This window comes from Polyergus mexicanus, unplaced genomic scaffold (assembly GCF_030449975.1).
Source record: "Polyergus mexicanus isolate NDT 795.1 unplaced genomic scaffold, iyPolMexi1.0 SCAF_1, whole genome shotgun sequence".
NCBI lineage: Eukaryota > Metazoa > Arthropoda > Insecta > Hymenoptera > Formicidae > Polyergus > Polyergus mexicanus.
This window is the reverse complement of record NW_027223321.1, coordinates 13,177,221-13,191,185: the sequence shown is the minus strand read 5'-3', so window position 1 is coordinate 13,191,185 and position 13,965 is coordinate 13,177,221. Positions and strand designations below refer to the sequence as shown.

General features: G+C 33.8%; 2 protein-coding genes across 2 annotated transcripts; both read right to left on the bottom strand.

The window, feature by feature from the left end:
* Window positions 1-242: 242 nt before the first annotated feature.
* Window positions 243-2,243, bottom strand: LOC138938701 (heat shock factor protein 2). The gene is made up of 3 exons (XM_070305896.1): window positions 1,471-2,243; window positions 1,069-1,192; window positions 243-433 (listed from the first exon to the last, which is right to left on the bottom strand). The coding sequence occupies exons 1-3, from the start codon at window positions 1,915-1,917 to the stop codon at window positions 243-245; spliced, it is 762 nt and encodes a 253-aa protein (XP_070161997.1). The 5' UTR covers window positions 1,918-2,243.
* Window positions 2,244-2,382: 139 nt separating this feature from the next.
* Window positions 2,383-10,543, bottom strand: LOC138938693 (BDNF/NT-3 growth factors receptor). Its single transcript, XM_070305884.1, has 9 exons — window positions 9,774-10,543; window positions 5,941-6,153; window positions 5,771-5,868; window positions 5,523-5,663; window positions 5,084-5,246; window positions 4,556-4,836; window positions 4,092-4,265; window positions 3,748-3,906; window positions 2,383-3,664 (listed from the first exon to the last, which is right to left on the bottom strand). The coding sequence occupies exons 1-9, from the start codon at window positions 9,829-9,831 to the stop codon at window positions 3,362-3,364; spliced, it is 1,590 nt and encodes a 529-aa protein (XP_070161985.1). The 5' UTR covers window positions 9,832-10,543; the 3' UTR covers window positions 2,383-3,361.
* Window positions 10,544-13,965: the final 3,422 nt, after the last annotated feature.

Genomic DNA, 13,965 nt, shown 5'->3' with positions numbered 1-13,965 from the left:
CTTGCTATTTTTTATTTGTTTTACATGTCAACATTGTCAACATCGTACAATCCTTTTAAAATTATAACATAAACATTTACATATTTTATTAATGCGTGTATATGTGGTAATTAGTTTTACTGTCACATTATATTAAATTAATTTAACAGATCGAAAATACATATCACATTAGAAAACTTTATAATAAGTAATGTGAATATTGCTTGAGACAAAACATTAAAAACAGGAGTTTCAAGTTAATTTCAATGAATGTCTGGAATGTTAAAATGTAGATTGCATTTATCTGTCGTAGCGATATGCCAAGGTAATGACATTGTTTTGCTTTTGGACGAATTGATGTTTGAAGGAAGAAACGAAGAATATTTTTTATTCCGTTCTAGGACAGATTTTCGACTCGGAACATCGTTAAATTCGACCTCATATAAAAGAGGAACTGTAAAATGTATGTAGTTATTAATATCTAAAATATTTATATAAATGTTATAGATATATAATATTGAATATTAAATATCTAAAACACACATATATTTATATATAATATTAATATTTAATATTTAAACATATAATATTTAATATGTATATAATCATTGTTAATGTTTTTAAAGTAAATTTATTTTCAAAAGAGAGGGGAAAAATGAATCTAGTATTAATAATTACTAATGTTTATTTTAAATATATTGAAATTTTGAGATAATGTGTCAAGAATCTATCTCGAACTATATATATGATGTCTGACAGAATGGAGTAGAATGAACCATTTCAATGAAATTCTTTTACCAGCTAAGATCAGTTTCCCATAAACTTGTATATTAAAAAAAAGATCATTAATTTAGATTGATTTCTGTATACATTAAAAGATATTTCTGCTTCTGAATTTGTTCATAAAAAATTGATATATTTTTATGCATTTTATTAATGCAACAATTATATATTATAGTTGACAATAATTTTACAAAATTTTATTAATAGTAACTTCATCAAAAAATTTAATGAAAGAACAAACTTTTTGAATGATACAATTATGGTATAAATCTATAAATAATTAAGCCAAATTTTAGTTATTTATACCTGTGTCTTGGGAGTTTGTTATTTTTTTCAAACTATCATCCTCTCTCTGTATTACAATTGGCCCTTTTTCATATTCTCGCCGATATTCTTGAATAATTTGCTCTAGAGTTTTAGTCAAAGCCAACTATTGATAGTGAGAGAGAATTATAATAATTATATAATATCTGTAATATTTATTAATTTTTCTTATTAAGAAGTAGATCATATTTTTAAAATTGAAAAAACTCAAATAATTAATTAATTCTAAATAACTAATATTTATTAACATTATCTATTCCGATTCTTTACCATGTATTAATCGATTATATTTATTTAAAGAATCATGTGAATATTTTTTTACATGACATCAAAATAAATTAGTTCTTTTGCATTTATGTTGCAGCTCGTATTCGGCAAATATACCTGACACAGTTTTAAGCGGGATACGCAATTCGCCTGTAATCGCGGACTCTCCGTCGCACTTTTTGTAATCTCGTGCTGCAAGCATTTGTTCTTTCCACCGGTCTTTCGGCATACCTTGGACAACAGGTCGACACGATCGGCGCGAAAATTGTCGTGCAGAAACTCGTGCACGTGCGGGTTGTAGGGATTGCAGATTGGATCGCGACTGTGGGAGGTCACCTTACGGAAACCGTAAAGATTCAGCTGCCGAATGAAGCTCGTAATGTTGCTCGTCTTGAAGATGGGCCGGCGCGCGTCCAAGTACTCTGTCTGAAATCTCTTGTAATCGAGAAGTACGGTATCGCCATTCGCGCCCCATCGTATCGCCCCGGTCTGGCATTCGTTCACTATTCGCCAGAGCTTCTGCGGGAATCGCATTGACTGCAGCACGCAATGTTCTTCGAACATTCTTGTCGCAGTTGTTGGATGGCAATGGGAAATGCGGGGAGTCGAATCGAGAATGTTTCGAACGTCGCGTTTCGCCCGTGTTGTCTAATCTCGCTTTTCTCGAAACCAAGCTACCTTCGAAACAAAAGACCGTCACGTATCACGGCAACAATAATCGAGATGATCTGCGGAAAATCCGCGATTCAGAACCAGTCCATTTCACATTCAAATTCACCATTTTTTTAAAATAAAACTCATCGGTATGCTTTCGTATCTCTTTTCCGCATTCCTTCACGCCCATTTTATTCTAGCCATACTTTTGTATTTAAAAGAGAGAGTGTTTTATATCATTATTTTTTCACTGTTATTACAAATTCTTTTTTATTTGAGTCGAAAAAAGAAAACAATAATTATTGTGATAATAATTTTTTTTCTTAAATGTTTAATAAAAAATAATTAAAATACTACATTATAATTACTGTATTGAAACGATTGTATAAACTATCGAAAATACTTTCTATCCATGCTTCTTTAAAGTTCGATTTACATAATTATTTTACAAACTTCACAAGATAGCATCTCTAAACGCGGAAGTGCAATTAAAATGAAGATTTAATAAGAATAAATTGACGTATAAAAATCAAACAACAAATATTTTGCATATTTAATTGCACCTGTTCATGGCGCGTTCGATAAACGCAATATGCTTGATTAAATAAATCTCACATTAACATCTTATTTATCATTTGCTCACTTTGCAGACTTATCAAATTATCGGCATTACAACATTACACTTCAGAAATATTAATAAAATAGCTTTAACATATATTATAAACGACATTAATACTATCTCGTGATTGCGCACACATTCAGAAGCCTTAATATTCACAAGCTTTCGTATACATTTCCCTGATGTAAAAGACATAATTTACATTTGTTGACATTAACAACAATCATTATTACAATGATTCTTGCTCAATAGTACAACATTTATTTGTACCATTATAGTTTACGATTTGTTCAGTATGTTAAGTTTTTTAACGGAAATGCTGAAATATTCGTAATTTTTAAATCAATTTGAAGTGGAATTTTCTTCAAAATAAAATTTGGATTGGAGATTTAATTACGAGAAAATATGGAGTGTTTGAAATTTATAAAAAAGCTGTGAAAAATTAGATTTATTGCAGAATTATCGCATAAAAATTTTGTTTTTATACAGATTAATATTTGTACAAATAAGCGTGGCATATTATTTGCTATAAGATAACTTCTCAACTGATGATATTATAATGAACTGCTGTAATTGCTTCACATAATCTGGAAATATTACTAATGTCCTTATTTCACTCTGAGGAATTTAGATCATATTTCGCATTTCTCCATCGTTTTACTGCTTCGCATTCGCGCGCACATTTGGAAAATGGTTCAGAGACAATTGTTCCATTGTTATATAATAAATACGCTATCAGTCGGATAGAGCTGGAAGAGCTTGCAGATATTCGCGAGGAGTCGCGGGAGCCGGAAGCAAATAACCATCTGGATCCAAGACATCCGGGGTACGAACTGTCACAGGACCCTGCGGCGGTCTGGGCAATGATCCTTGCTGGATCAATTTACTCTGCGCCTTCTCCAACCTATCCAGGATGTCGGGAAACTTGATTCGTTCCCGCGGTTCCATCTTCCAGCAGTCGCGCATTATCTGGCAAACGACAGGCGGACATTCATCCGGTGGGAGAAGCATGATGCCTTGTAATATGAGTTTTACAACCTGTGTGTGCGTTGTAAAAAAATATTTGAGTCTCTATAATAGAATTAATAGATTAATAGAGCTATTGGAAGCACATTTCTGACCTCTTCGTTATTGTGACCGTAATAAGGTTGCTTCCCGAATGAGAATACTTCCCAAAGGACAACACCGAAACTCCAGACATCAGTCTCCAACGTAAACCTTCCGTACATTACACTTTCCGGCGACATCCAACGAACTGGTAGCAAACGTGATCCTCCAATCTGAGTATATTAAAAAAATGTAATGATTTAAAATTATATAACGTAGCTACTACGCGCTCGGATTATAGATATGATTAAGGAGAAATGATGCATCAAGAGTTCTCCTTTTCTCTATGTAAAAGAAGAAAAAGTAGCGAAATTTTTTTTACATTATAATTTTACATAATACTTGAATGAATTTGTACCTTGTAATAGTCGCAAGTGTAGATATCTCGCGACATGCCGAAATCAGCGATTTTCACCATTAAATCTGAACCCACCAGACAATTTCGACACGCCAGATCGCGGTGCACGAATCTTTGCGCCGACAAGTAAGACATGCCAGCTGCTATTTGTATCGAAATCCAATGCAGCGAATTCTACAAACAATGATATTTTATCATTTGAATTATTTCCGTTGAGATAAAAAAATCGCGCTAATTGCATTTATAATATAAATTTTATATCGCGTATGTGTGCGATAATGGACACGGTTCGTTTCGGATATAAAAAAATGCGATTAACGATAAATCGCATGTGAATGCTGCATCGTAATGTAAAAATTGCTGTAGCGACACGTTATTAAATTCGCGTCAAATGCGGAACTTCAACGTGTTTTGCCGTATTACAAAAATATTTCATTTTGATTATTTGTTTTTGATTACGATACCTTTGTTAATGATTGCACGCCAGGTTTCGACAATCTAAATTGCGGGGAATTGGCCCGTAGTACCTCGGCGAGATCACCGTATGGCATATACTCGAACACCATCCACGGATTATTCGCTGAATCTCGAAGCACCATTCCCTTCAGGGACAAGATGTTCGTATGACTGAACGTGGACATAATGTCTACTTCTCGCATAAAGTCTTGTTCGGTTTCGGGCGTGGCGGTATCCTTTAAGACTTTTATAGCAACAATCTCTTTCGTGTCTCCGTTATGCCATTCGCCTGTGAAATTTTCATTCTAAGAAATATCTCTGACATTATTTATAATAATTCATGAGGCTATATAAGCATATATATAAAAATAAGTTAAAAACTATTATTAATATTCGGAGAATATCCATTTTGTGAAGTTACAAATTTCTAATTGTTGAAAAAAGAAAAAAAAAGAAAAGGATTACTGAATACTTTCATGAATACTTTTTTTTCCATTTTATGTATTTTTATTTACTCAATTTAAACGATTTTGTACCTTTGAAAACCTTTCCGAAGCATCCTTCGCCGATGTCATGTAGAAATGTGAGGCTCTCCCGTTGTATGATCAGAACCTCAGGAGAAGTGCAGGTGAAATATTGAGGATTAGGCGTATACTTATGCGCTAATAATAATCCTTTTTTCAGATTTATTGGAGTCCCCTAATAAGATACATCAAAAGCGAGACATTATTATAATTATTATCAAAGATCATTAAATGCGCGTTATTTTAAGATGTATAATATAATAATAAATGCAAACATTAGGCTACTAAGAAACTGATTTTAATTAATCTAATTCAAAATAATAAAATATATAATTTCAAAACAGAATTATTTACAAGACAAAATTTAATCTAACAATAAAAGGTACGTGAAGTGCATGTCACATCTGAGGGTAAACGTAATTTTAATGAAAGATTTTAAAAAACGACTTACATCTAAAGGACTTCTTTGAGATTTGACGCTGTAACTCCGTCTTCTTACGCCATACACAATACTCAATAAAAGCATTATTACGGCGACGAAAGCTATAGCTGCTCCTACTATTTCAGGTACCTTGTATCTTAATCCTTCCACCTGTCGCGTTTAAATCGTTCTTATATTTATAAATAGTCAAACGAGATTATTGTAGATGTAAACATATGCATATAAAACTTTGAGATTATACTCAATAATAAAGATACCTGCTCAGCCTCCGGAAGCCCGGATGGCTTCGTACTATTCGTGCCATTGTTATTACTTGGTGGGATTATGTTGTGTATCGGACGAGGCGTTAGAGGAACTACACAAAATTATTGACTTTTTTTTTGCAACAGAGTTTTGGCGAATAATAATCGCGCAGAGCTTTACTTACCGGTTGCACGATTTGGACATCTTAAATCCGGCGTGGGTAGCGATAAGTCGTGAGTGCACACGCATTTCGATGTATTGTCCGGGAAGCTACGGCAGGCCGCCTCCTTTCCACAGATGTACGGATGATGCTTGCATGCCTTGATCTCGGAACTTCCGTAGATCGACGACGCTATTACGTCTGACTGCTGTTGATTGGATACGTTCGCAGATAAATCTGCAATAATTATTATTTATTTTGTATTATTTTCTATGCCTTGCAACGGATCTCTACGAGGGCATTTCAATAAATAAGATAACTAGACTTGTCATGTATGATATGTGAGAATACATGTATTCATATATAACTGTAACATATTACTTTCCCACATATCTAGGTATTTGGTCCACTAGTGCATCGATTCCAATAGGAAAGAAATCAATGCCAAGATCCTGGACCACCCATCTTACAGCCCTGACCTTGCAACAAGTGATTTTCCTCTGGTAATTTATACAATCTTTTCATAGAAGATACAGCGAGCCTAACATTGCAATATATGTCTTCTCTGTCTTTGAATAAAAATTGCAGATATTTGTAACGTTTCTCTCATTTTCAGAGGAGTCGCGTTTGAATAAGATGTCATACAAAAAATGAAAAATTTAAGATACAGCGTGGATTTCCAACGGTTAATACTGGAATTTGACAGCGGAGTTTTGTCGCCGTGGCGTCGGTCGTGCCGGGAGGCAAAGAGATTGCCTCCATGAGATTCGCAGGACCATCGCGAACGGACTGTAAAGGGCGCAGCTCGGGGAAAGAAAAAGGGCTACGTATTTGGATTGGGCACAGAAAGATAGAGACAGTGAAGGCATTCATTTGGTACTCTTCGAGCATGTAACGGGTCAAAGCGTTATCTCTGCGGTCAGCGCTCCCCGACAACGAGTCTCGCTATGTGTACCTATTATCGCCCCGTATATTCCTTGCCTGCCTGCAAGTATCTCCATTACGAGATTTCCCATATTTACGAGATCGCCCGTTTTTCTCGAGATCGATGCCGCATTCGAGCGGCACGTGTTGCACATATAACGCTGAAATATAATGGATTGTGACACGTGTGACACACGATTCGTCCCTTGTCACGCGGATGCAACTAGGAGGACGGTGGTCCTTCTTCCTCATCGGTGAAAGTGCCTTTCGAAGGGGATTCCGAGCGACGTGATCGCTCGTGCAATTTATTGAGGGTTAATTTCTATCGCCGCAATCAATTATATCGCCGCCAGATATCGGGATTTTCGCATTTATACGCATTTATTACATTATTACTGACCTCTGCTCTTTGCCGTTTAATACGCGACATAGAAAACCACTATTGGCTCCCCCAGCTGACCCTCGATAGCATGAATATCGCGTAGTAAATAGTTAGCAGAAAATTGTTTTAGTTTAAGCTTCGCATTTATACACATTTCCAGTAATTATGATATACCTAATGCAACATCATAATTTTCTAATTTATAAGAACTCGACTCTAACCAGTTTAGTTATTAATATTGTGTAATGGCATTTTCTTAACAAATATAAAATCTACCCTTTCTTAGGAATACTTTTAAAGGAGGGTATCAGTAGTCGCTATATTTTTAGAATTCATTATTCTACTAAACTTATAATAGCTTTTGATTTAATAGAAAAAGTAACAAACAGTAGTGACATTCGATCCTAATTGAATCTGATACGTTATCTTTTACTTGTTATTGTTAGTTGATGATAAATTTGGAAACTTCAATGCAACCACGTGTACCGAGACGCGTTTATTTGCAAATCCAGCCTTTAGGCCTGCAGACTACAATCGGGGCATTATATTTGCGCGAACGCCTCATCCTACCTAAATGTACGATTCATGAAGGGACCGAAAGAGATCGCGATGAATCGCGAGGTGGTCGTGAAACAATACATATATATACAAATAAATATTGTATACAGGACGATTTATAACTATACCGTCTGAAACGAAAAGCGTAGATTTTTTTTTATTTTAATCAGAAACAAGGCTTCTTATACAATATGGAATAATATGTTGAGAGAAATTAAAAGTTATTAAACTTATATCTTGATAATATTCAATCTAAAATCAAAATTCCGTTAAAACAACTCATATTTGAAATAAAATAAAAAGTAATGTTTTGTCATCTATTTACACTTCCTGATTTACAGGCTCTTTCTACTGATCTTCGTGATAATTTAATAGCTTATAAAAATAGAGCGTATTTTTTATTACTTTGCTCGCGACATTATACAAATATAAAAACTTATTTTATGATATATAAATCTGATTTAATTATCAAAATGACAATTCTAGTATGTAAATTTTAACGAAAATTTTAACGAATAAGATATTCTATTTTGTGTTGTGTGAACGTAGTATTGTGAACGCCTTATCATCTTGAACCGGACTTATCGAAAGGTCGAAAGTACCCAATATTACAGATAACGACAGAGGGCATAAAAACATTTTGGTTGATTCCCGATTTCTTTTTAGAAAAACCATCTGTTTGGTAAATAAAATATATTGTATATAGATAAGTTTAGTCAATTCTGATTTCTAATCTTGTTAATTAATTTTTTATATATAATATTTTACTTTTAATGTAATAAATTTATACATATTTTTTTTTAATACATGCATATAATAAATGTATAATTATATATATTTACGCGGGCGCACATCAGTCAAGTGTATAACGTTAAAAATACACTAATATTATAAATAAATTAGTGCTAACATAAATAAAATTTTTTAATTTTTGATTCTTGATAAATTGATAAGTTATTCATATTTATTTAATATTTGCAAATAGTTTCTTAATTGAGCTAAATGATTAATTCCAAATTATATAATTTTTATGCTGTTTACAATGTGTAACGAGTTATAAAATATCTAATTATAATATTTGTATTTGAGATTAGTAATTTATAAAATTCGAAATAGATTTTTAAGGGGAAGGAAAGTCAAAGGTCGCTACAAACATAATCATGACGATTCATTATTAAATTATGTGATTCATTTCTTCCTGGAATATTGCTAGGGTATTGTTAGAGATAGACATAGAAAAAGAGAGAGAGGGAAAGAAAAATGTGTCAGTCCATTATATGTCTGTTCGTTATCTAATATAATATACATAAACGTCTAAAATATTCAAAGATTATTTAATGATTTAAAATTTTAAAAATTAAAATAAAGTATCGAATTACAATATATATAAAAATAGTCTAATTAATATTTATCTGAAATAACTGAAATAACGAAACTTCAATATAACTTTCATCAATTCACATTAAATATAATTTGTGAAATGGTTATATCGTTATCGTTACTTATAATATAATATATTCTTAGTAATTTATGTATCAGACTTTTGATTGAATTCGATACAAATTAGATGACTCTTGATTATTCCACGAACCTATTAACCCAATGAGATGAAGAACAAGCTATCGTGTGTATTCAGATTTCTCAAGAGAAGCTTTCAGAATTCTTGGCGCAAGTAAATACATCAAACACATCGAATCAAACATTCAAATCTTCATAAGCATTAATTTCATTGCATTAAGATTTATAATACTGTGAACTGTATTTATAATATATTTATAAATATATATTTTTTTTTTTTGAAGAAAAATTATAATAACTATAATCCGTTATGTATATGTATATAATAATGTATATAGTTTACACACGCACACATCCCTAATATCAATAATCTACACTGCTGATTCGATATCTTTGTTGAAAAAAAAAAAATCAATATGCTATTGATAAAATTATGAAAATAATTGATAAAATTACATGTAAGATGACATCTTACCTGTTCTTGTTTCAGGAGAGGAAAGGCCTCTTTTTCTCGGCACTTTTCGTACGTACATCGCGCGTCTATACGTGCAGGTAAACAATGAATGAACGAAAATCACCCTCTCCAGTCGGAGAAAATAATTCTCTGCACTCGTTTTCTGCTCTCTCTCTCTCTCTCTCTCTCTCTCTCTCTCCTTTGCTACGAGGTGTCAATTACCATCGACACGCTAATTGCATCGGCATTACTTCGACGAGAGAGATCCTTGGTACAACCGCCCCTAATACGGACGCCATTGGATCTTTGATATTTTCACAAATGTGGTTTTATCGAAAATCCGAGTGATTGTCATGGACGACTGTCATGATAAAACACTCGTATTACATCACATCATACGCACTATCACGTGACACATAATAGGACAACCGAACGATCTTCGCATTTTCGTTCTCTTCTTATTTTAGCCCGATTTATTAGATCCGTTCATCGATTTCAAATTTCTCGGATTTTCATCGCCGATCTTCCCCGAAAGATTTTCATCGCTGATCCTGACCGAGATTGTTCCCGAAATGACGACGGGTCATATTGTTTGGGGAACGGAAGTCCTTCGAGCACGCTGCTGAGGATCGGCAACGATGTGGGTGGACGTTGAAACTTTAAGCCGGAAGCCGAAACCTCGTGCACACCCGGGGTGACTTGGGAAGACTTAGGGCGAATGACGTAGGTGGAGACGGGAGACGGAGTGAGTATGTATTCTCTCTTCGATGAATGCTTAACCGAAACTGAAGATCGTCTCTTCGAGACTCCCTCGCTTTGCTACGCGCACGAAACATCAGAGCCTATGTGTGTGTGTGTATATATATATATACATATATATATATATATAAAAGTGTGTGTGACTACGGTACACGCGTGTAGGGATTTACGCGAGATTTTAACTCGGTTCATCATCGCGTCTTGTCGGTTCGACCTACGCTATCGTTAAGAAAACGACTCACGTTGGTCCCTCGTAAGCCTCCGAATTTCTTAAGCGAGGGTGCGTCTTCACCTTGGTTGCGTCTTGGCTCGCACCTGATGCGTCCGTACGAAAACGTCCACCTACGCATTAGCACGAAAATTATCGAGTACGTAACGAGTATCGCATTAAAAGTCTGAGTTACATTATTTTGGTAATTGGAATTTTCAGATTCTACAGTTTCAAGAGCGATTGTTATTTTTTGTCAAACACGAATAGTATTTTTAAATTATTTAATATTAAAATCAATTGTCGTATCAGACAGTGGCTTTCTCTTTCCTCAAAAAATATTGAATTATTTTATCTAGAGATGATAATTAAATTGTCTGCGCGAATAAATACGCGTTACGCATACATCGTATCAGTACGCGTTGTCCGTAACACGCTGACACTATCACGACTGCTTATCATTATTTATTCTTAATTCAAGAAAACATACAGATATTTATTTCGCTATTTTTTTTCTAGATTTCAAGCATATATAAGCGTCATGACTAATGAAATAAACCGAATCATCGTCTTGTAATCAACAAGATCAGAATTATCGCGATCAGTATCCTGTAATACAGGAATTTGATAATACTCGCTTAAATCAGCAAGTTGAATCATCAGGTACACCGCGATAGGAGAATATGTAATGACTTTAAAAAAATTTATTTATTTTTGTTACAATTATTATATTTCTCACATTCATAGGTTAAAAATAATTTTTTTTACAATCAGACAATCTGATTAAAAGGATGTAGCGAATGAAAGAATACATATTTTTTTTTATCAGTCTGTGTGCCATTTATCTTGCGACTTGAGCGAATCAAAAATTTAATACGCTATCATGATGAGCTTGATACGTTATTGCCTAATGAAGTGGTACCCCTACTCTTTCTCTCTTTCTTTCTCATTTACTTACTCTTAAGCGAACAACTCGACTTTTCAGCTTTCGATCATGATAAACAAGTCGACTCGATTCACATGAACATGAAGCTTCTGTACAAAAGTCATATGCATGTTGCTGAATGTGTGTGTCTGTGTCTCAAAAAATACGTATCATCCATTACGCACGCGATGCGCGCTCGCGCTAAAGTTGATTAGAAATCATTTGATCACTCGATTTTGATTTCGATTGACACGAAATTGTCGTAGAATATTCCATAAAAGTAATATCGAGAATATATAAAATAATACACATCGTTTATTGCAATATTTCATAGAGATTTCTTTTGGCAGCTAAAAAATCGGACAATAATGTATCAAATTCTCATCACACGGTACAAATAATAAGATTTTTATTCGCTCAATTTACATATACCAATAAAAAAAGTAAGCATTTCTTTCGTTCATTATATTATCTTTTTAATCAAAACGTGTTTTATTAAATTATTTTAAAAATATATTCCACACGGGGGAGGAGGGGAATATTTTTAGAGAAATGTTCCATTATCATGCCGACTGTTTACGAAATGAGAGACCATCCCTGTGTGGGTAGTAGCCGCGATGAGATCCGGACCGAAATAATTTTGAAGGATTGCCATTCGGTATTAGCGTTACGATTGATGCTGTTCTCGATCCCGGGCCGGGATAATGCTGTTTCGACGTCGGGGATCCTGATCGTTAATAAAGCGGGTGGTTTATAGTTTCTCGGGATCAAAACACGTACCAAGTAGGCGAGAAATGAGTCGAGAGACAAAAGTGCGGCGGGGATTGCGGGACAGGAGGGGAGATACGTTAATAGTTTTCGAAGAGCCTTCGTCGGAATGGCGTAAGTGTTGTATATTTACACTGGCGTTACAAGCTCACACCTGGACACAAGAATAGCGCCGGTTCCTCTTCTTTTTTTTTTCCTTCTTCTCCCCCGAAGTATTTTCTCGAGCAATACGTCAGACTTTTGTTTGACAAAAGCGACCGCTCCGCATTCTTATCCCGATGCATTAATGCAGTTATTTCGATGGTGTGAGGTTTTATCGTGGATGAAATACACTTTTAAAACATCAAAGGAGACACAATGATATATATTATAGTCTCATTAATGATGATTTTCAAATCGACCAATACGAAGGCTTGATAATAAATTATCATTGAAAGAAAGCAAATTTTTTTATACAATTTTTAAAAGACTTTTCTCTAAAAGATTTTTTAAGTTTTATAATTTTACAATTTTTTTTTTTTTAATAATTAACGCAATTATTCATATATGTATCTACAAATTTGCAAATACTTCTTTTTACGATGTTATGCATCAGAATTTTGCAACAATTCTGTAACAAATATGAGGATGACTATTTTCATATAGCGTTGCGAAGAGGGAAGACATTGCCTCTGAAATTGTATCGGAAAGAAGAAAGGATGCGCACAGGGTGGCTTACACCCGTCGAACATCGCGGATTGTCGTTTGCGTTCCAATGTCGCCGAACGACTTAAAGTCGGCATGCGTACATATGGTGGCTGCCGTAAGAAGAGGGTGGTCTAAAAAAATAAAGCGACTAGCACGAACACCGGAGTTTGTTTGCGTTTCCACGCGAGATGGGTGATTCTTAAATGACAAGAAGCAACTGGGATAACTTTTGTATCTCGGAACAATACTCCGTGGAATCGGAAGCGGAGAGCGATTTTTTACGAGTGATCATCTAGCAGAAGTAAGGCGATGAATCCCCCCTGCGAAGGATGAACACGTGCGATACTATCGTGATGACAGGGCCGAGGAATTTACACAAAAGATATAAAGGATTTTGATTCTCTCTTAACGATTGAATTTAATATTACATACTATATAAAAAAAGTAGAAGTTATATATTTTTTTCTTATACGATAAAGTTTTTAAATTATATAATTAAATATATCTGTAAGAAAATGATTATTAATGATTAATATCTGTATTTAATATCTCTAAGGAAATGATTAGTTTTATTATAATCTCCTTCTGAATACGATATCGTATTTCGCCACGTGCTTCTTTTTTTTATATAGATTTAGATTTAATATAATTAATAAGTCATGTTCACAAAGGTATCCGCATTTAAGAAATATTGTAACTTTTTTTCAGGAATGTAATTTTAGAAATAAGCATAAGAGTGGAGTTGAGAAAGTTAATTTTTTTAAATTAAGTCAAGTTAAAAATTAATGACTGAAAAATTAACTAAGTTTGTGTTAAAATTTATTTAAAGAAAAATTAACTCAATTAATGTTAAGTTAAAAAATTAT